We start from the raw sequence: 24234 nt of genomic DNA, 5'->3' as shown, positions 1-24234 counted from the left end.
TAGAGAAATTCAAGGTATTCACCAAACTCGTCTCAGGAAGTAGATTACGAGCTGAGGAGAACATGCATTTCTTGTGGGAATTTATAGCCAGTCCTGAAATGCCTTCAAAGAGATAAAGAATGAGCTTGATGATTTTGAGATCCTCAATACCACCAGCAGTCACCAGTAGGATATCATCAGTATATTGTAGGTGGCATATTTTTCCCCAGGTACCAATTGGGACCTCGTACAAAACACTTGAATCTAGAGCATGGTTGAACATCAAACTTAGAACATCCGTAGCGAGAACAAAAAGGAGAGGAGATAACAGGTCTCCCTGTTTAAGACCATGAAGGTATCAAACATATCCCTTCTGCTCACCATTGACTATGAAGTTTGCTTTTGACGAGAACAGAATGGACATGACCCAACCTATCCATTTAGTTCCAAACCCATAAGCATGCACCAGTTCTATCATAAAATTCTAATCAACCATGTCAAAAGCTTTAGCAAAGTCAACCTTGACAATAGAGAATATGAAGCCACACTATTTCTAATTTGTTAGATTATTTTATTTATTTATTTTTAAAAATTAATAAACCACAATTCTTTGAAAAAGGCTATAGAGAATAGGGGATCACACGAAAGAGAGAAGCACATATAAGGACCACTAATGGTAGAGACAATAATAGATATAAAATAAAATAATAAGAACCAATTAAGAAACAGACCAAGCATTAAAGGAGGAATAAAATAGTGACAACACATGTGCACAGAAGATTCTTGTAGTTTGGATCAAAAGGTTAGTTGGAACAAATGATGGAAGTTGACTCTCTTTGATCTCTTGCATAAGGATTGCAGGACACCAAAAATTTGAAGCTTCACTTGATCGCGTTAATTGAATCATCGAACTTCAATCTTTTTGTCCTTGGGACTGTAGACATCAAGAGAAGAAACAAATGATTAGATTTAATGATTTTTAAAGCTAGAGGAGTATTTATAATTAAAAATGGGAATAATTTCGCTCTAGACGGATATTCCAAACAATGGCCTTGGCCAAGAAATCCCACGTTTCATTGAGTGAAGGCTGAAGGTAGGACCTCAAGGATGCCTACATGTCTCGTAAAGAGCTAGGGTAATGTGTGAGCCAAATATGTTGCCACAGTGGCACCAAACTTATGTTACTAAAGGGCATGAAATAAATAGATGGTCAACCTTTTTTGCATCAGAGTGACAAAGTGCACACGTAGTGGTATAAAAATATTTCATCTTCTGATAACAAGGTTTTCCAGTGTGAGAATCTTCTTATTCAAGATTGTTGTAGTGGTACCATATTTACATTGTGATGCATGGAACTGTTGGGAGCCTATTGCATTTTTCTAGTTTCTGGATTTTCAAGTGTAAGGATCTTAAGGCAGAGTGACCTAAAGTTATCGACCTCTATCATAGAGAAAACTATAGAAGAATTTAAGAGAGAATCCTCCCAAGGGGTTAAGGCTAAAAAATTTGGTGCCTCTGTTATCTGGAAGCTCCCTATAAATCCTTACATTGATGTTAAGCAGAGTCGGATTGGTAGTAGTCCAATGGAATTCATAGGCATAGGAAGAATCCCCATCAAATAGAGATTTTTTCGGCCAAAGGAATGGGGCATAATTATTATGGAGAACCTGTGGTTAGTGTACAAAGAAGATATGAATTAGACTTTTGATGGTACCTATTAAAAATCAGGTATTACTAAAAGCCTCAGACCAAAGATACCCTGGAACCTTTTTATTGATCTAGCGATTCCACCATAAGAGAGTGGTTTCATCTTCCTTGATTTTTAGGGTAACAAAGAACTTGAAAGCAGAAAGACAGCTCAAGATACCATCCCAAAAAAAGATATCTTGTTGGGCTTGGTATAGATTCTGAGTTGTTAAGGAAGTAGTTATAATGAATAACTCCGGAACCACACTAGTTCACTTTGGTTGTGATCTTCCACAATCACACGCCAAGAAAGATTAGATTAAAGAATACAATGTTGTTGGAAATATAGTACCACATCGGTTGTGTGATAGAAGTGTAATGGGTTTATATATAGGTATAGGGGTTGAGTCACTAAGTCTTGAGACTTTTTGGTATAAGACCCCTAAGCCCACATAGAGCCCATATAGGGCCCACTAGTACCAAAATATAAAATCTAACATGGTATCAGAGATTCAAGGAAAAAAAATGATCCTGATAAAAAAGGCAGTTATAGTAGGACCTAGTAAAAGACCTCTGAGGTTCCAGAAGGAACACAAGTCAAGTTAAAATAGGACCTCTGAGACACAAGTAGTGTACAAGTCCATGTGTGTAGGACCTCTGAGATACAAAGTAGTGTACAAGTCCTAGTAAACAGACCTCTGGTGTACAAGTCTGAGCAAGTTTGACCGAGTTGAACTTGAGGGAGTGTGTTGGAAATATAGTACCACATCGGTTGTGTGATAGAAGTGTAATGGGTTTATATATAGGTATAGGGGTTGAGCCACTAAGTCTTGAGACTTTTTGGTATAAGACCCCTAAGCCCATATAGAGCCCATATAGGGCCCACTAGTACCAAAATATAAAATCTAACATTCAATATGCCTAACTACTATGCTCTTGGGGTTTGCAAAGTAGCTTCTAATCAACAAGGTAACTATCAGGTTTATTGATACTTGGTCTGAGCCAAAGGAAATCTCTGTGGATTCACTCTATAGATTTCTTACTCAAATTGGGAGTTTGAAGATAGACATCCACCAAGTCGGAATACAAATAAATACCAAGATAGTGAATATGAATCTACTCCCAGCAATAGGAGCTTGGATTCCATGAGGATAGTTTTGATCTTGTATTCTTAATCAGTTTCTCCTTGTACTGGCATTGAGAGCTCCTATTGGACATAGGAACACGGAGGTATGTTATGGGTAGTGTACTTATGGAGTAGCTAAGAGGCCTACCAAGGGAGCTTTTTGATCTTTGGCCAAATTTGGTAGAGTACATGGCAACATGCAAGTTTTGTGCAAATTAATCAATAGACCTGACATGCCCTCGAACAGATATAAAATGAGCTTGCTGATCTTAATGTCTTCCTTGCTAGCTCCTAGCATTAATGATGATTAGGTTATCTGTACACTGAAGTGAAGATGACACTGTTTCCGAAACATTCCTAGCAGCATAGAGGATTCGAGATGTAAGAGCTGCATGTGAACATGAAGCTTATGACATCGTAATGAGCATAAATAACAGCAGGGAAAGGGATCATTCCATATAAGACTAGGGTACAGTGATACTTGACAATACCACCATTACAAAGAATGGAAGCTTTGCAGTGGCGGAACTAGGGCCAAAATCAAGGGGGTGCTAACTTTAATTTAAAAAAAATTATATTACTTCAAACTTAAAATTATAATAATTAATATTTCAAAAAATATACCACAATTATATCACCATGAGATAAGAGTTTAATTATTCGGTCAAATCCATTCTGGTTTCAACTTAAATATGAAATTTTTTAATATTAATTCAAACTAAATAATAATAATAATAATAAATATTTTAAAAAATATAAAATATATATACAGCTAACAACTATCATTACTAAGTAAAAGTTGAATCATTCGACCAAATACAATCTAGTTTTAACTAGTTCAATAATAAGATTCGCAAGATTATGGCATTCAACAAAATCAAAACTGATTATAAAATTGTTTTTTAAAATTTGAAGATTTATTATAGAAAAATTATTAGAGTAAATTTTTAATTGGGTGAAGTAGTTTGTTACTATAGAATCTAAAAAATAAGTCCACATGATATCCAAGATTATATTAAATATAAACATATAAATATATTCATATTAATTACAAATATAAATATAATATATATAAGCATACATGTGATTTATGTGTGTATATATATATATATATTATATAAGATGGGGTCAAGGGGGTGCTCAAGCACCCCCTTGACCCACCCCCCTCCTTCCGCCCCCGAAGCTTTGGAATTGTGTAAATTGAACTTAATCCAGCCTATTCATCTAAGTTTGAAGCCTCGGGCTGACTGTAGCTCTAGAAGAAAGTCCTAGTTCATCATATCAAAAGTTTTAATAAAATCCACTTTGGTGATGTTTCCAGAAGTCCTAAGCTTCCATAGGCTGAAGACAAAAAATAAAAAATAAAAAAATCAAATCAAATAAAAATCAAATCAAATAGGCCTAAAAGTATATATTTTCAGTCTACTAATATGTATTATTCTACTATATTTTATTTTGTAATAGTCTAAATAAATTAAAATAAAAAAAGAGAAAAATAGACATTCACAATATTCCCTTCTTGTAAGATGACTGAAAAAAAAAATAAAATGAATTTTTTTTTTCATATAACATAATGATGTAATTGACTAGAAATTGATTGTAAGACACATCAAACAAATTTATTCGGACACTTTGGTGATGTTTCCAGAAGTCCTAAGCTTCCATAGGCTGAAGACAAAAAATAAAAAATAAAAAAATCAAATCAAATAAAAATCAAATCAAATAGGCCTAAAAGTATATATTTTCAGTCTACCAATATGTATTATTCTACTATATTTTATTTTGTAATAGTCTAAATAAATTAAAATAAAAAAAGAGAAAAATAGACATTCACAATATTCCCTTCTTGTAAGATGACTGAAAAAAAAATAAAATGAATTTTTTTTTCATATAACATAATGATGTAATTGACTAGAAATTGATTGTAAGACACATCAAACAAATTTATTCGGAAATTGTTCATGAATTTTCCACAAAGAAAACACTGCTTGTATATCATCGCCATGGCTTTACTCTATTAAAATATATACCCATGATGTATCCATTTTATTTTATTTTATTTTAAATTCATCTTTATTCACTTAATATAACTATTATATACCTATCTTGTTTCAACTACAAGTTAAAGCATTATTTTTTTTTTGAAAAATTATTGATTTATAGCTTTCAGGATGTTTACCTTATTATTATTATTATTATTATTATTATTATTATTATTACTATTATTATTATTATTATTATTATTATTATTATTTTGTATTATAAATAAACCACTCAACTCAACCATTTAAAAAAGAGCCACTCTCATAAAAAAAAAAGTGAAATTACTATTCCTCTTTTGTCAAAGTGGTTTATTATATTTCTTTGGAATCTAGCTAAAATTCGTTGTTTAATAATAATTTTTTTAAGATATAGTACTACTTATGCATATTGGAAATAGTAATGATATTTTGGTTGAATTAATAAACCGAATTGGTAGGCCGAATAACGTGGATGCCAAGTTAGCATCTATATCAACATCCACGCCATTCTTTTTAATTAAAAACTTAATTTATTTTTATCATATAAACCTTAATGTAAACGGTAAGCGGGAAACCCTCTCCTTAAACCCTAAATTATAAATCGTAGGGGATTTGCGATTTATTATTTAGTGGTTAGGGCTTAGGTTTGGGGTTTAAGGTTTAGGATTTAGGATTTAGGATTTAGGGTTTAGAATTTTTGAATTTTGGTTATAATATTTTATAATATTTGGGTTTAAGATTTTAGGATATTTGTGGGGCCCCGCAGCTGTGGGCCTCACCAAAATTTATTTTTTAAATTTTAACGTTAATTGGGCAGTTGCCTTTTTATTTTTATGTTTCAGTTACTTTGTTTGAAACCTTAGCCACCTCTTCGCCTTTTTTTGTATTCGTTTTGCAGATTAAGAAAGTGAGAAATAGCTGTTACCCTATCTCTGGTTTTCTGATCCCATCTACATTGAGGAAGAGAGTTCACAAATTTCTTCCGAGGGATCACAAGTGTATAACCTGAATTTGATAAGATCTATTATTTTTTTGTTAGATAAGATTTAGTTTTCTTGCTTAATGCCTTTTATGATGTCTATGTTTGTGCATTCATAAACATGAAAATTTGTGTTAACTTCAATTGTATGCGTTGCTATTGGAAGAGCTTGGCAACCTGATTTAATTGCTATTCTCTTAAGATTGATGCTAACGGAGATTTGTTATCACTTGAATTTTTTTTTTAATAAATTGAATCGCTATAAGGATGATATGTTTTAGAAATTTATGGCATTATAGAAAAGATCCCTAATTAATTTGGAAGATCTAGAGATAGAATTTGGAAGAGATCAAAATAGAAAAATTTTAGATTGAGGTCTTATTTAGCTTACTGCCAAATTTTAGAATTTTTACAGAAGTATCCTGTAAATTATAAGTTTTAAACACAAGTGACATGGACAAGATTTCTGTGCAGCCCTTGAATAGTTTTTGATTAATTTCATGATTGTACATTCTGATTTAGATTTAGATTTATATAAGGAAGTTGTAGAAGATAATTTTATCTTTGGCTTTGCCAAATCGTAGATTTATATGGCATTTCTGTAGGAAGTATGAAGATTGATCAGAGAATTTGAGGATCTTAGAGGTTGAATCAGGACTCATGTTTAATAAGAAAGTTGTTCAATTTTAAATTAATTATATGCTCCTAAAGTTTAATCTTATTTTAAATTTTATGTTGTGAGATATTTTTATTAGAATGGGCATATCTAATTTTTTTTTTTGAATAATAGGCGACAAGCGCCATTTTTTTATGAATATAAACAGTACTGAACAGTATTGAAGCCCGGACGTGCAATATATATACAATACAAGTATAATATAAGAATCCCAGGTGAACAGTGTATGAATAGTATGGGGAACAGTACTGTCAAGGGAGGGATTTGAACTCATGACCTCCCCCTTTACACTTTCGTGTTATACCATTGGACTATCCAATGGTTCATGTCTAAAATTGTTGGTTTGCATGTTTATTATTTTTTAAAAGTGATTGCTTAAATTTTATAGATTTCAAGCATTGTGAGATTTGGATATGTTATAGATGTAGATGTCTAGTTTTCTCAGAAGATTGAAATTTCTGATTTGGGTTAGAATTTGCAAAGCTATGCTGATTTCAAACTTTAGGATTGTAGGGGAATTGGTTATTATTCTTGACTTTGTTAGCTTTGTTAGTATCTTGAAAATGTTTTTGCATTCATATGAATTTTAGAATTTGTTTTGTTTGTAATTTTGATGGGTTATTCCCAAATATAGGACTTTCCGAGAAAACTCGTTAGTGTGAATTCGAAATCTGGCGTTAGGCAGGTAAGTAACCATATATAAATTATACTTTGTATATAGATCGTTTTACACTAGCTAAATTTGTGAAATTAAGTATTTTATTTATTTATTCTGGATAATTGGATTTATGTTTATTAGTCAAATTATGTTTATTTAATTAATAGTATTTCGGAATTATCTTTAAATTATTTAAAGTTCCAAATTAATGATATTCTTCTGAATTGAAGTGTTTAAATGTTTTTTCAAATTCGGATTATTTTAAATTCTGAATTTTCAGATAATTTATTTAAATTTTGATTATTTAACCTCTGAATTTTCATATTTAGTTTCTGATTATTTAAATTTATGAATTATTAGATAGTCTATTTAATTTATGATTATTTGTATTCCTCTGAGTTGCTTGAAAATGTTATATATATATTTTTTGTTTTTTTGATTAATTATATTTTTAAAGTATCTGTTCAAGTTTGAATTCAAATAACATTCTTATTTTGATTTACAAAAATGGGATCCCGGGATTGGTAACAAAATTTTTTTAAGGCAAATTACTTTGTATTTTGATCAATATGAAATTTGAAAGTTTGTTGTTTTTGTGAACATGAAGTATTTTGACATAGAAATTAGTTTTTGTGAATATGAAGTATTTTGACATAGAAATTAGTCCCCAATTAATTATGCACTAACACTGCCACTGGGGGGTTAGACACTAACCTTGTCGATAAGTATTCTATTAAAAGACTATAGTTTCGCATCGTTCCGTGGGTGAAGAATAACGGCCTCTGATATTCTAGCTCGGGTTACCGAGAGTAAACAAATGAACTCTGATATTCTAGCTCGGGTCACCGAGGATAATCATATGACCTCTAACATATTGTTTTGGCAATAGTTATTTGTGAGACATATATGCATGACTTTTTTGATCAGTTATGCTTTATTGAAAAACTTGACTTCTGAATTTGATTATGATAACTTGTATTTTATTATACTTTGTTTGAGTTTTGAAAATTTGAAACTTTTATTATCCTGATGTTTTTAGTGGGTACTTACAAGGCTGTCAAGCTCATAATCTGTTGTTAATTTTTTTTTCAGATCAGGAATTTAATAGTTTACCTAGAGTGAGCAAATAGCAAGTCTATCCATGGTGTTGGTTAAGCTATAATTTTGTTTGTATTGTAAACTATGAGGTTGTATTTAGTAATTTTTTTGTAAATTTCTAATTATGACTTTTGAAATTTACAGTTATGTTAGATTGTATATTATATTTTGTAATAGGTTTTGAGGCCTTGCATGCTTATTGTACTATGCACTAAGTGTGCGGCAGTTTGTCAGCCCACCGGGTCTGGCGAGCCGGGTTGGGAGCATGAAATATTAGGGTTTAGCTTATAAAAAAAAATTAAATCTTAAAAAAAAAAGATAAATAAAGAATGACGTGGATGCTGATATGGATGCCAATTTGTCATCCACGTTATTCGGGCTACTAATTCAGTCTATTAATTTAACCTAAATAGCATTTCTGTATTGAGAATGATGTTATATATTTTAATTTTAATTATTTTATTTTATTTATTTTTTGTTAAAATGGATATACTATTTAGATTAATAAAACTGAGAAGTAAATAGTCTAAGCAGAGTACAAGAAAAAAAATAGCAACAATAGAAATACGATCCACAAGCAATCCACATACAACTAAGTTAACACACAAAAACACACATGACATCAACAAACTCTGAGCTCAGATGCATGAGATCTTTACTCAAGATGTTTTATGTTAATTAAGGCAATACTTAATTATGATTGGAATTTTTATCTATTTATTTAGAGAACATAAAATTGAAGTAATCTCATGAGTCAAGACATAAGCCTAACTTAGCGGTCTTAGCAAGGAAATGCATGGGAAGGAATTAACAAATTAATCCACGACTTCCCATTACTTCAACATATGAACATGTCAAAAACAGATATTCGCATAAAATTAATTAATCATATGATTTAAAAACTCATTTCTTATTAAACTATCTTGTAGAGATGACATTCTTCTTCAATGTAAATCACAAAAAATATTTAAATTATTACTTCACAAATATCATACTTTATCGTTTATTTTCGTTAAAAGCTCTTTTGATAAAATAAAAGTTTTTACATTATTCCGTAGTATTTTAAACTCAAACTAAATAATATACATATTTATATTACAATTAAAAAATAACAATGTTATCGCTAATATAGGACTCCAATTGGCAATTATTTGGTCGGAGTCATTTTTTTTCTATTGCATTGTGGTAATAAATGGAGCAGAACTAGTGAGATCCAGCATTGGTTGTTGGATTTCTCCAATCATTCTCATATACCACCAAGAATTCAAGGGGTTTTTTTTATTTACAATAGACATCGAAATTTTCAAATTTTATCTTTTTCATCTTAGAGACTACAGAGACTCTAATTAAAAATATATTATTAATTTTAAAAATAATTAATAATAGTGGGAGCAAGTTACAATTAAAATATGAATATTTTTTTTCTAACCAAATATTCTAAATAATGACACAAATCAAAAACCCTCCGGTGTTCTTAAATTCCACCAAAAATCTCATTATTTTTTCAAAAAAGTGGGATATCAAGGGTAAGACAAAAGATATGTCTAAAATGGTTTCAAATCCGAAATCACATTTCAATATTTTGGGGAAAACTAGGACGGTGCAAGTGTAATTTTATTATAATTAAAATAAAATTTACATTGTAAAACCATTGACTCCTTGCCTACTGGGTGAGAGAAAACCTATTCTTTGGTTGACCTGGAAGTCAAGCAAACACGTTGGCAACGACTTGACTTTGACTTTGACTTGTTATGAGGCACGAAGACTTCCATCCTAAACTTATAAACAGAAATTTTGAGTGAAATGAAGAAACAAACATGATAATTATAATCATGTTTCTTTATTATATTGCATGTTAGGTACGTAGGTAGGTGCATGTTTGTTTTGTAACTTTGCATTAGTGGTGTCACATCAAGTCCAGAGTGCATGTGAATTGAATGAAGAAATGGTCAAAGAGGATCACGTTAATGTAGGGGCACATTGTAGTGCATAACTTAGAACGTGGTTTCAAGTGGTTACACACCACCCACGTGCATGTTGTATTTGAAAAGGTAGTTATGTATTTGAGTTGAATATATGAAAATCTCTAAGATAGTGAGAAATGTGTTACCAGAAAAAGAGTTGTTTTTTCTAATCTCCTCTTAATGTTTTTGTGAACCTTTGTGAGATCCCAAGAACAAGTTTATTTGCTAACATCTGGTATCAAGAGCTCGGTGAAGAAGCTACTATCGGCACTGCATGCCAAAGTACCCGCCAGCGGCGAGTGAAATGTCGGGCGGCGTTCAAGTGGCAGCGAAGGAGAGCTCATGTGGGATTCCGTATACCGTGTTGACGCGTAAGAACTTCTCGGTTTGGTCTATCAAAATGCAAGCCGTGTTGGAGGCGAATGATCTATGGGATGTGGTGGATCCTATAGATCCGAAGACGTCGATGGACGCAAAGCGAAACAAGGTGGCGCGTGCAGCCATATTCAGCGTGATCCCCGAAGATGTGCTCTTTCTTGTTGCGAAGAAGGAGAACGCCAAGGATGTGTGGACCACACTGAAAGTGATGTTCCTCGGGGCCGAGCGCGTCCAGGAAGCGAGGGTGCAATCCCTCAAGGAGGAGCTTGATGTCCTCAAAATGAAGAGTAGCGAGAGCGTTGAGGATTACGCTTTCAAGGTTGGCACCATTGTCAACAAGATTCGAGAGCTCGGGGAGAAAATGGAAGATTCCTACGTGGTGAAGAGGATGCTTCGCTCACTCCCTAACAAGTTCTTGCAGATTGTAAGTTCAATTGAGCAATTCGCTGATTTGAACACCATGTCGGTCGAAGAACTCATCGGGCGACTCAAGGCGCATGAGGAACGCATGCGAACTGCTGATGATGGCAACAATGAGCACGTTTTGCTTACTCGGTCTCAATGGAAAGTCATGGAGGAGAAGAAATATGGCGAGGTGTCCAGCAACAACTCTACAAGAGCTTATGGTGGCGGTCGTGGCCGTGGCAAAGGCCGTGGGCGCGGACATGGTCGTGGACGCGGTGATGGCGAGCGCGTCAACGACGGCAAGAAGTTCGATAAAACCAAGATAAAGTGCTACAATTGTCAGAATCTTGGTCATTTTGCATCTGAATGCAGATTAAGGAAGAAGGAAGATAAGGCTTATGTTGCCGAGAAGCAAGATGATGAACCAGCGTTGTTAATGGCTGAAGTATGTCATGTAGCCTATGCTAATGAAGGAAGAGTTGAGAAGGTGATGCAAAATGAAGAAAAACAACCCATTAATCTGCTCATCAATGGAGAACATGCAGATGACACTTGGTATCTTGACACGGGGGCGAGCAACCACATGACTGGGCATCGGGACATGTTCACTACCCTAGATGTCACGGTCGGTGGGACGGTGAAATTCGGTGATGGATCCATAGTAGAGATATGTGGTCTCGGATCAGTGTTGTTCAAGTGTCAATCAGGTGAGCACAAGGTTCTAACTGATGTGTATTACATACCTTGTTTGAAAAGCAATATCATCAGTTTAGGACAACTTGATGAACGCGGATGCAAGACTGTGCTGGATAATGGCTTCTTGTTTGTATATGATAGACAACAGAAGCTACTAGCAAAAGTGAAAAGGTCAAGAAATAGGTTGTATATGATGAGCCTGAATTTAACACAACCGATTTGTTTATTGGCAAGCATCAAGGATAATGCATGGTTGTGGCATGCTCGTTATGGGCATTTGAACTTTCAAGCTTTGAGAAAATTGGCACAGAAGGACATGGTGATCGGCATGCCGCAATTGGAGCATGTAGATCAGTTGTGTGACGGGTGTCTTGTCGGCAAGCAACGGCGTTCACCGTTCCCACAAAAGGCTACCTATCGTGCCGAGCGTCCACTTCAGCTCGTACATTGCGACATCTGTGGGCCGATCACACCTGCAACACCAGCCGGGAAAAGGTATTTTATGCTTTTGGTTGATGATTTTACTTGGTATATGTGGTTGGTACTACTACAAAATAAAGATGAGGCGCTTAGTGCATTCAAGAAAATCAAGGCTGCAGTTGAGATAGAGGCAGATCTCAAGATTAAAGCATTTCGCACCGACCGCGGTGGTGAATTCACATCTAAAGAATTCACCAAGTTCTGCGAGGATATGGGGGTGAAGCGGTTTTTAACCGCCCCATATTCTCCGCAACAGAACGGAGTAGTAGAGAGGAGAAACCAAACTGTGATTGCGATGACGAGAAGCCTATTGAAGAGCAGTAAAGTGCCAAGCAAGTATTGGGGTGAAGCAGTAACAACTTCCGTCTACATACTAAATCGAGCTCCCACGCGAAGTGTGTTAGACATGACACCCTATGAAGCTTGGCATCAAAGAAAACCCAATGTACATCACTTTCGTACTTTCGGGTGTGTTGGGCATGTCAAGGTGACAACTCCACATGTGAAAAAGCTGGAAGATAGGAGCATTCCCATGGTATTCTTTGGCTATGAGACAGGAAGCAAGGCATATAGGATGTTTGATCCTGTGCAAAAGAAGCTCCATGTCTCCCGTGATGTCGTTTTCGATGAGAAAAGGCATTGGCAATGGGACACAACAATTGAAGAAAATATGCAAGACTTGGGTGGCATTTTTACTGTGCATTATTCCACTAATGATGCAGGAACCAAAGATATGGGTGATGTAGATTCAGTATACTCTGATCATGATGAACCTAACAACTCTCTAGCGCACATTCCACCTGTAACAGTGGCGGGAACACTTGTCGGAACACAGGCTGCATCTCCACTCACTGCATCACAAAATTCGTCACCAACTATGACATTATGCACTCCATCATCGAACTCATCCACAAACAAGCCACATTGGTTTCGTTCCATGCAGGAATTGTATGATGAAACTTCAGAAGTTGAGATGGAGTATTCCGGGTTGTGTATGCTAGCAGCTGAGGAACCTGGGAGTGTTGAGGAGGCACAGAAGCATGAAAGCTGGAGACGTGCTATGCAAGAGGAACTGGAAGCAATTGAAGACAATGAGACATGGGATCTTGTTGATTTGCCACCTAGTCACAAACCCATTGGACTCAAATGGGTATTCAAAGTGAAGAAGGATCCAAATGGTGAAATAATGAAGCATAAAGCTCGCCTCGTTGCAAAAGGGTATGTGCAGAAACAAGGTATTGATTTTGATGAAGTTTTTGCACCTGTTGCTAGGATCGAAACTATTAGGTTACTCATTGCTTTGGCGGCCCAAGAATCATGGGAGGTGCACCATATGGATGTCAAGTCGGCATTCCTTAATGGTGAACTCAAAGAAGAAGTGTATGTGGCTCATCCTCCTGGTTTCGTCGTCGAGGGTGGTGAAGGAAAAGTGTTGAAGCTAAGGAAGGCATTGTACGGACTTCGACAAGCGCCGAGAGCTTGGAATGCAAGGCTTGATAAGAGCCTTGTCTCACTCGGATTTGGGAAGTGCCATTTGGAACATGCAGTTTACAAGAAGCATATTGGTAAGTCTTGCCTTCTAATCGGGGTGTACGTCGATGATCTAATCATCACAGGCTCTAACAAGATTGAGGTAACCAAGTTTAAGGATCAGATGAAAGACTTGTTTAGCATGAGCGATCTCGGTCTCTTGAGCTACTACTTGGGAATAGAAGTAGTTCAATCATGCCATGGAATCGGATTGTGCCAAGCAAGTTATGCAGCTAAGATACTTGAGAAAACAGGATTGGAAAGTTGTAACTCAGTCCAAGTTCCCATGGAGGCCAAACAAAAGTTGAGCAAGAAGAGTACAACTCCACCGGTTGATGCAACTGAATACCGGAGCATTGTGGGAAGCCTCAGGTACTTAGTTAACACCCGACCGGACATAGCTTATGCCGTTGGGATTGTAAGTCGATTCATGGAATCTCCAACAACAGAGCACATGGCAGCAGTGAAACAAATTCTGAGATACATTCGAGGGACTCTTGACCTTGGATGTATGTATATGAAGAAAGGAGTAAAGGAGCCATATCTCGTGGGATACGGTGGATGTCGACATGGCCGGAGAGCGTGGGCGATAGGAAGAGCACCACCGGTGTCGTTTTATTACTTTGGCTCCAACCTAGTGGCGTGGGTGTCACGAAGCAAAAAGACAGTTGGCTTTATCTTCTTGTGAAGCCGAGTATATAGCGACTACTACGGCGAGCATGTCAAGGTATTTGGCTTGGGAGGCTATTGGAAGAGTTGATGGAGGATGTGAAGAGCAAAGTTGTTTTGAAGGTGGATAACAAATCGCCATAGCTCTTTGCAAGAACCACGTGTATCATGATCGAAAAGCAAACACATTGACACAAGGTACCATTTTATTCGTGAATGTATTGAAGACCCGGAAGATAGAAGTGGAGCATGTGCGCGATAATGATCAATTAGTCGACATTATGACAAAAGCCGCTAGGGGCGTTTGAAGTTCTTAGAGATGCGCACAAAGTTGGGTCTTCAAGTCGTGAAGAAGAAACAAGATTAGGGAGGTGCATGATAATTATAATCATGTTTCTTTATTATATTGCATGTTAGGGTACGTGAGGTAGGTGCATGTTTGTTTTGTAACTTTGCATTAGTGGTGTCACATCAAGTCCAGAGTGCATGTAAATTGAATGAAGAAATGGTCAAAGAGGATCACGTTAATGTAGGGGCACATTGTAGTGCATGACTTAGAACGTGGTTTCAAGTGGTTACACACCACCCACGTGCATGTTGTGTATTTGAAAAGGTAGTTATGTATTTGAGTTGAATATATGAAAATCTCTAAGATAGTGAGAAATGTGTTACCAGAAAAAGAGTTGTTTTTTCTAATCTCCTCTTAATGTTTTTGTGAACCTTTGTGAGATCCCAAGAACAAGTTTGTTTGCTAACAATATCCACATTTATTCATGAAGAAACATGATGAGATGGGGAAGCCAGGGCATCATCACTTAATCTTGCTTCGCTTCATCTGGTTATCATGTCTGAGCATTGGGCAAAACAAAGTCTATGCTCAGGGAACCACCACTTCCAACAAATCTAGAAACACTACTAGTTCAATTGATGTTGGCGTTATTCTTGACACTAAGACATGGCTGGGAAACATAAGCTGGAGCTGCATGTCCATGGCCATGGAGGACTTCTACAATTCTCACTCAAACTTCACCAAAAGGCTCTCTCTTCATTTGCAAGATGTCAACAAGGATGATCGTATTGCTTCTGCTTCTGCAGGTCTTCTCTCCTCTGTCTCTCTTGTTTAGAATTTAATAAATAAATGTCTCTGTTTATCAGTGTATTTCTCTAGATGTGAGATGTTTGTTATACGGTTCATTCATGTTTCAATGTTATTTGACTGAATAAAGCACGGAGAATAGTGTGTCATGCAGGAACCATTGATAGTCCAATAGTAACTCACTGCAAAATATTTTTTTCTTTGAATAAAATGAATAAATCATAAATTTATTAAAAAAAAAATCTTCTAAATATGTATAGAGTGTTTTTTCTTTTATTAAAAGGAGCTCAAAAGCTTTTTATTAGCAAAGAACTAGAAAGAGTGTATAACAACAAAGCTTAAAACAAACTGAAAGCTAGAACAAGGGTCTGAAACAGCTTCATAATCCATCTTGGTAGCTCGCGGCCTTGATGAAATAAAGTCAAGTCATGCAAGGTACAACCATGGACTACTAATCCAGAAGAAGCTTTGGCCCAGCTTTTTGGAATGGTATGCTGCTTAATATCTCCCGGATTCCTCAACATGTCTCCTATATTCTCCATCAAAGTGGTGGTTCTCCAGCACTGAAGATGCACCCCTTGCTTAATGATTTTTGCTAACTCCTCATGGGTGATGAACACTTGCCTGGGCTTCAAATTGTTTTGATGAAGATATTGAAGAATAATTTTCAATGCTACAGCCTTTGTTTCAAATAAAGAATCAGCTTTAGAACTAAAGCAGCCTGCAATAGAGATTTTAGCATTATAATCACATATATAGAAACCAGCCCCAGAACAAGAAACCTCTCTGTTCCAAACAGCTGAGATGACAAGAAATGGACTATCAAGAGCAGAAAAGTTATTCAAAATAAGATTCCTCCCTGGTTTAGAAACCAGATGTATAGAAATATTCTCTTGTATGAGCCACAGCCTTAGAAGCCAACAACCAACATTAATTCAGATTTTCATTTCTAAAAACCTTGTTGCATCTCGCCTTCCATATATACCAAGCAGTCATAGCAATAACAGACTGAGTAAAGATATCCTTATGTTGCAAACCTGGTTTAGTCCCACATCGCCTAATTGAGGGGGAGTCCATGTGCATATATGTGGGGGCAACCCCACCCTATCAGGCCGGTCTTTTGGGGTTGTGGGTCCCCCGCTGTGTGTAACATTAATTGATGCAGTATTGGAAAAGAGAGATTCGAGAAGAGAAGGGAAGTAAGGAGAAAGAAGAAGAAGAGAGGGGATAAGGAGAGAGAAAGAGGGGAGGGGACAAGACTGAGCAAATATTCCTTGATTTCATTTACTCAATGATTCGGTTTATATAGCGAATCATCCTCATGATTGTAACAACCTGCTGTGCTGGCATTTTCACAAACATCTCATATGCCAGGACAGTCACACCATCAATAACAACCCTCTAATGGACCCTTCCCTCCAGTAATTACAACCCTTACAAAACTATTAATTCACGGCATTACTTGCTACTTATTTAATACCGAAATCATTAACCCATCACGAAATCTTTGAATTTAGATCCCTTGACACCTTGGTTCTTGCGGTTACTCTTCCTGGTGCCAACATTGGTATCACTTGCTGAATCTTGTGCATTAATTGGCCCCCGGTCCACCACACCCTTGTCCTCAAGGGAAAATTCAGGAAATGTATCTTTGAAAGCCTGGGCATCTTCCCATGTTGCATCAGACGCCTGCTGTCCCTCCCAATGTACCAAGACCTGCGGAACAACCTGTGAGCCTTGAAGATTATCCCTATACTTCACAACAGATCTGGGAACCAATAGAGGATGCTGGTCTATAAAATTTGCAGGCAATGGACGAATAAGTTGGTTTGGACTACCTTTGAACCGTTTCAATCGAGAAACATGAAAAACATTATGTAGTTTAGCAGTTTCTGGTAATTTCAAACGGTAAGCTACCACACCAATCCGTTCCTCAATCTGGAAAGGCCCGAAGAAGCGCATTGAGAGCTTGTGGGGTCGGGCTAATGAACTCTGTCGATACGGCTGGAGCTTAAGAAGTACCCAATCCACTGGGCAAAATTCTTAATCAGTGCGCTTGGCATTTGCCTGATTCCTCATTTGAGTCTGGGCACGTTGAAATTCTCATGGAGGGTAGTGATGATAGTGGCCCGCTCGGTTAAGATATCATCAACGCCCGCGACAGTGGAACTCCCAGCAATGTAGTTTGTTAAGGTTGGTGGTGATCAACCAAAGACGGCCTCAAATGGTGTCATGTTGATTGCCGAATGCCAAGCCGTATTATAATGCCATTCCGCCCATGGCAATAGACGAGTCCAGAGACGGGGATTGTCGGCGGCAAAGCAACAGAGGTAATCCTCCAAATAGTGATTCAATACCTCTGTCTGCCCATCAGTTTGAGGGTGATACGCACTGCTGGTCGCTAACATTGTCCCCTGAAGACGGAATAACTCCTTCCAAAAATGACTCATAAAAACAGGGCCACGATTCGAGACTATTTGTGCCAAAATACCATGCAACATGATAACCTCCTTCACCAATAACTCTGCTACCTGAGGAGCAGTGAAATTAGGCCCCAATGCCGCGAAGTGGGTATGTTTAGAAAGACGGTCGACCACGACGACAATCATAGTTTTGCCACCAGATGGAGGAAGACCAGTGATGAAATCCATTGATATTGAATGCCATATCTTCCCTGGAATCGGCAGCGGCTGCAGTAAACCTTGAGGAGCTCGATTAAACGGCTTGGAAGCCTGGCATGTTGGGCACTGCGAGACAAAGTCACGAACTGTCTTGACCATCCTTGGCCAGTGAAAGACACTACTGATTTGAGCCACAGTGTGCTGAATGCCAGCATGACCCCCCATTGGCGTAGTATGAAATTCAGCCAAGAGTAATGGAATAAGCGCTGAATCAGTAGGGATGCTGACTTTGGCCTTGAAGAACAAGATGCCATCTCTAATTGCATAATTGGGGTGATTGCCAGTATTCTCTACCACCTCCATGATTAGTTGTTTTGTGTCAGGGTGAGCGGCATACTCACGACGTAGTGCTTCCCAGAGGATAGGATGAGGTTGTGAACTGGCGAACAGAGAGTGACATGAAGCACCCTGAACACGAGACAGAGCATCTACCAGTCCATTCAATGATCCTGGTTTATACTGAATGTCTAAATCATAACCAAGGAGTTTAAACAACCACCGCTGTTGTTCCGGTGTTTGAATGGTTTGATGCAACAATAAACGTAGTCTACGATGGTCGGTCTGAATTGTGAAGCGCCGACTGAGGAGATACTGATGCCATTTCTTGACTGTCTCCGTAATAGCAAACATCTCCCTGGTATAGGTGGAAGCTGCTTGAAGCCGTGGATTGAGTTGATGACTAAAGTAAGCCAAGGGATGTCCCTGTTGCATCAAGATGGCGCCAACACCAGTGCCGGAGGCATCAGTTTGAACCACAAATGGTTCATTGAAATTGGGTAATTGTAAAACAGGGGTGCGGGTTAAAGATTCCTTCAATTGTTCAAATGCTTGAGTGGCGGAGGAGGTCCAAATGAATGCATCCTTTCGCAAGAACTCTGTCAGCGGGATCCACAACCCCAAAAGACCGGCCTGATAGGGTGGGGTTGCCCCCCACATATATGCACATGGACTCTCCCTCAATTAGGCGATGTGGGACTAAACCAGGTTTGCAACATCGCTCCTCCGATCAGACCCGACGTCCTTGTCAGATCAGGTACGCTTAACTCAACGACACTTCACTCAGCAGCGCTTCACTCAGGTCACTTCACTCATGTTTGTCCTTGGTAAGAACCCTCCCTGGTAAGCCCCTCTACTGGTCAGAATTCTACGCTGGTCAGCCCCTCACCCAGTCCTACACCACCTGCTCTCAATGAAAGCACCAATGTTGCACACAGCGAGGGACCCACAACCCCAAAAGACCGGCCTGATAGGGTGGGGTTGCCCCCATATATATGCACATGGACTCCCCCTTAATTAGGCGATGTGGGACTAAACCAGGTTTGCAACATTCCTTACCAGCCATAGAGTTGAGGGTTCAAAATCTTACTCTTGTAATATTGTTTATTAATACTGTTCACAACAAGAATTGTATTTAACAAACATCATTTTCGGTTTTTAATCCGTTGCTAATTCATTTTAGCAATTGATTAGAAACGAAAATTTTCATTTTCTAAAAATGGCATTGCTAATTTTTTACCAACAAAATAGGATTCCGTTTCAGACATTTGCAACGGATTTGTGGATCCTTTATGGAAAGAATAATATTTTTTCTAAATTACATGATAAGAGAAATTTATTTTTAAAGGGGCATTAAATTACTAGTACATCTCTATACATGTATGTCTCTTCGACGACACTTATCATCTTATAAAAAGAACAAGAAATTGTTTGTTATGTATGTGAAATTCATGGTTTCATCATTGTGTATAAAATGCAGCTATTGATCTTTTGAAGAATGTTCAAGTGCAAGCTATAATTGGACCACAAACATCAAGACAAGCTAAGTTTGTGATTGAGCTTGGAAAGCGATTGCTCAAGTTCCAATCATCTCTTTCACTTTTGCTAAGAGCCCTTCTCTTTCAACAAAAGCGGTATCCATACTTCATCGAGATTTGGAATGAATGATACTTCTCGGGGCCAAAGTACTTGCTTCTCTTGTTCAAAAACTTCGGGATGGAGACAAGTGGTCCCGATCTATCACGGACCATCGAGTTCGGGAGCGGAATTATATCGCATGTCATCGATGCTCTTATCGAGATTGATGCCCGTGTAACTTACGGGAGTCCATTCCTATTACGACCAATGACGAAGCCATTAGCAAGGAGCTTGAGAAGCTCAAGGACATGCAAACCGTAGTCTTCATTGTCCACATCTCTGTATTCTCTTGGTTTCAAAGTCTTCTCAAATGCAAATAAAAGCAGGAATGATGAACCAAGGTTATGTTTGGATCACTACTTGTAAGCTAGCAGGACATCGTGGACCTCTATGGATCATCGACAACCGATTGTAATGCAAGGTGTTTTGGGCATTAAACCTTATGTCAGTGAAAATAACCGCAGGCTTCAAGATTTCAAGGCAAGATTTGTAAAGAAATTCAAGTTGGAGAATCCATCCGCTCAAAATTAGTGAACCCTTGACGGTGTTTGGTTTATGGGCTTATGATCTGTATGGTCATTAGCGATGGCAGGTGAGAGTCTTTCTTGACAAATTATACATTCTTGATGAACAATGTGAGGAAGAACTCTACTGATTTGGAAAGTATTGGTAAATCTCAGACTGGATTAGAACTTGTCCAGTGGATCTCGAATACCACATTTGATGGAGTTGGTGGGAAGTTTCAGCTGATTGATGGACAGCTTGAGACAAACAACTTTGAGATTGTTAATGTTGTTGGAAATGGGAGACACAGGATTGGATTTTGGACACCAGCTAATGGTTTTTCTATGGAATTAAATGCAAAAAAGGATGTTAAGGCTGAAGTTATTAATTGGCCTGGTACTAATTCTGCTCATGTTCCTCCTAGAGGATGGGAGTGGCCAACCAATGGGAGAAATCTTAGTGTTGGCATTCCGGTGAAATCTGGTTTCTGTGAGTTTGTGAATGTTACTGTTAATGATTCTTCAATTCGACCAACAGGTTACTCCATTGAAATCTTTGATAAAGTAATGGCTGCATTGCCTTATAAAGTCAATGATACTTATGAATACTTTGTCAATGAGAAGGGCGAAATGAGTGGAAGTTATGATGATCTTATTTATCAGGTGTACCTCAAGGTCAGTGATCACTTGAATTTTGATGCTTGTTTATCTGCGTAGTATTTCATTTTTATTTTTTGACTGATTAATGCAGAGATATGATGCTGTAGTTGGGGATATAACAGTGATAGCAAACCGATCTCAGTATGTTGATTTCACTGTGCCATACACCGAGTCTGGTGTGTCTATGGTTGTCCCTGTCATGGATCGGCGTAGAAAGAATGCATGGACATTTGCAGAGCCATTAAGCACAAGCCTCTGGATTGCAAGTGGTGTATTCTTCATCTTCACAGGGATTGTGGTTTGGATTTTAGAACACCGTGTTAATTTAGAATTCAGAGGTCCTCCATCTAACCAAATCGGCACAATCTTCTACTTCACTTTCTCGACTCTTGTCTTCGCTCACAGGGGGAGCATGATGAACAATATATCAAGGATTGTTCTTATTATTTGGTTGTTTGTAGTCCTGATTCTGCAGCAAAGTTATACTGCAAGCTTATCGTCGATATTGACAGTGGAACAACGCCAACCAACTCTCACTGATTTCAGTGAGCTTATAAGGAGCAAAAGCAAAGTTGGCTACATGGTTGGTTCATTCGTGCTTCGTCTTTTGAAAGGGTCGAACTTTGATGAATCTAGACTCATTCCATACAAAACCTCAGATGAGTATGAAGAGGGATTAAGCAGTGGAACAGTGGCTGCCATTATCGATGAGATTCCTTACCTCAAAGCGTTCCTCCACAATCACTGTGGCAAATACACCATGGTTGGACCTATATACAAAACCAATGGATTTGGCTTTGTAAGTTTGGTGAAATTTAACCACATTTGCATTGTTTTTCTGCATTCTAATTACTAACATGTGATTTATTTGTCGATGAATTTGCAGGCATTTCCCATAGGATCACCAATGGTTGTAGATATTTCAAGAGCCATATTAAACATTACAGAGAAGAAAGAAAAAATGGAAGACCTTGACCAACATTACTTGTATGATGATGTTGAAGCATGTTCTGTTGAGGAAGATGGTTCATCTTCAAGCATGATTACTTTCAAGAGCTTTTGGGGATTGTTTCTCATCACTGGTGTGATCTCCATGCTTGCGTTTCTGATACATATATCCATGTTCTTCTATCAGAATTGGAGCATTGTCAGAGATGCTGATCCTGAGTTATCATTTGGGCAAAGACTTCTTTTGTTGATGAGACACCATGACAGGCCAGACTTACAATGTGCTGATGCATTCAAGGAGAAAAAAGAAGAGGAAATGGTTGCACTGGAGATGCAGAGTTCAGTGAGCGCTTCTTATAACGGACATGATGATCATGTTGTAGGGAATGTGGATGATGATGATGATGATGATGATGATGATGATGATGATGATGATGATGATGATGATGGTGATGCAGGGACACAAGGCAGAGAAATTGGTGGCCCATTTCCAGACCCATCTTCATTTGCAGATATGTTATGTCATAGTAGGGGTCATGATTCTACTTAGAATTATTTTCAAATTTACTGATCTCGTTACTCTTGAGATGAGTGTATTATGGAAGTTAAATAAAATATTCAGGGACTGAAAAATATCAGATAAAAAATGCATGCCAAAATAAACATGGAAATATATTTATTATAAATTTTCCGTGCCAACTTGGAGAGAATTAATTGGGCTAGCATCGCCCTTATTCCTAAAGTGGAATCACCAAAGACCCCGGGGGATTTTCGACCCATTAGTTTGATTAACTCCTCGTTAAAAATTATTTCTAAACTACTGGCGACGAGGTTAAGTAAGGTGATGAATTTGTTGGTGGATAATGAATAATCTGCCTTCCTTAAAGGGAGGTGTATTCTAGACAACATTGCAACGGTGGAGAAATTTATTTTTAGCATACATAAGCGTAGATTGCCTGGTCACATTTTCAAGGTTGATTTTAATAAGGCGTTTGACCTAGTTGATTGGGATTTTCTCTTAGATTTGTTAAAAGCCAGGGGTTTTGGGGAACGTTGGATAGGTTGGATCAAATGCATCATGTTTTCTTCTAAAGCGTCCATTTTGGTTAATGGTTCTTCAACTGGTTATGTGCGTTACAAGAGTGGGCTGCGGCAAGGTGATCTGCTTTCACCTTTGCTGTTTGTTTTGGTAACGGATGTGCTCAGTTCTATGTGGGGGTTCCGTTAGGGGAGTTTGGCAGCAGATGTAATCTTCATTATGCTGATGATCTACTTGTTTTGACCACTGGTGGTCTGGAAGATCTAAGAATTGTTAAGTTGATTTTATTTATGTTTGAGGGGATAACTAGTCTAGCCACCAATTTCTCTAAAACATGCCTTTATTCTTCGGACCTTGGGAAACTCCCTGAGGTGGATGTGACTGACACGCTTAGTTGTGAAAGGGGATTGCTTCCAGTTACGTATCTTGGTATCCCTATATCTAGAAGAAGACCAAGGAAACAAGATTGGGAGGGCCTCATTTCTAAGATTAGAAAGAGGCTAGCTTCGTGGAAAGTAAGACATGTTTCTTTGGGGGTAGACTCACACTGGTTAACGCGGTTCTTACTGCGATATCTACGTACTGGATGTCCCTGTTTCGGCTACCCTGGGGGATCATCAAGGAAATTAACCAGTAAGACATGTTTCTTTGCTAGAAATGATTGCATGTTTAATGCTAATATGGTGTCTGTACATGCTCTAATTTTGAAGATTGATCGAATATTATTATCCTGGTTTTCTACATTTAATGAGAAATCGAGAGCAAAGATGGAGGAGCATTCTACTACCATCAGGCGTAGTCTGGAGTTTCTGAGCTCTACGGGGGATGAGTAGGGTGACGCATCCATTCCGGATGCAGGGCATTTTTCGCATATTGGCTAGTCGGCTGTGTTTCTAGGGGATGGTAGAGGTGGTTGTTTCACCTCATTTTGTACTTCTTGTTGTTTCTTCTTTTGTTTTATTCCACTTCTTGTGGTTGTTGTTGGGGTTTGTATGTTTCTTTTGTCTTTAATTGAAGTGGTTTATCCACCTTTTAAAAAAAAAACAAA

The 24234-nt window shown here is 37.6% G+C and overlaps 1 protein-coding gene across 1 annotated transcript; it reads left to right on the top strand.

Moving 5' to 3' along the window:
• The first annotated feature begins 15136 nt into the window (after positions 1-15136).
• LOC120251145 (glutamate receptor 2.7-like) lies at positions 15137-24019 on the top strand. Its single transcript, XM_039259687.1, has 7 exons — positions 15137-15440; positions 19879-20032; positions 20408-20555; positions 20636-21214; positions 21291-21998; positions 22086-22565; positions 23354-24019. Exons 1-7 carry the CDS (start codon positions 15137-15139, stop codon positions 24017-24019), a joined length of 3039 nt encoding a protein of 1012 aa, XP_039115621.1.
• Positions 24020-24234: the final 215 nt, after the last annotated feature.

The sequence above is a fragment of the Dioscorea cayenensis genome, chromosome 3 (assembly GCF_009730915.1).
Source record: "Dioscorea cayenensis subsp. rotundata cultivar TDr96_F1 chromosome 3, TDr96_F1_v2_PseudoChromosome.rev07_lg8_w22 25.fasta, whole genome shotgun sequence".
NCBI classification, from domain to species: domain Eukaryota; kingdom Viridiplantae; phylum Streptophyta; class Magnoliopsida; order Dioscoreales; family Dioscoreaceae; genus Dioscorea; species Dioscorea cayenensis.
The sequence above is the reverse complement of the archived record's forward strand: the minus strand, read 5'-3'. Positions and strand labels throughout refer to the sequence as shown.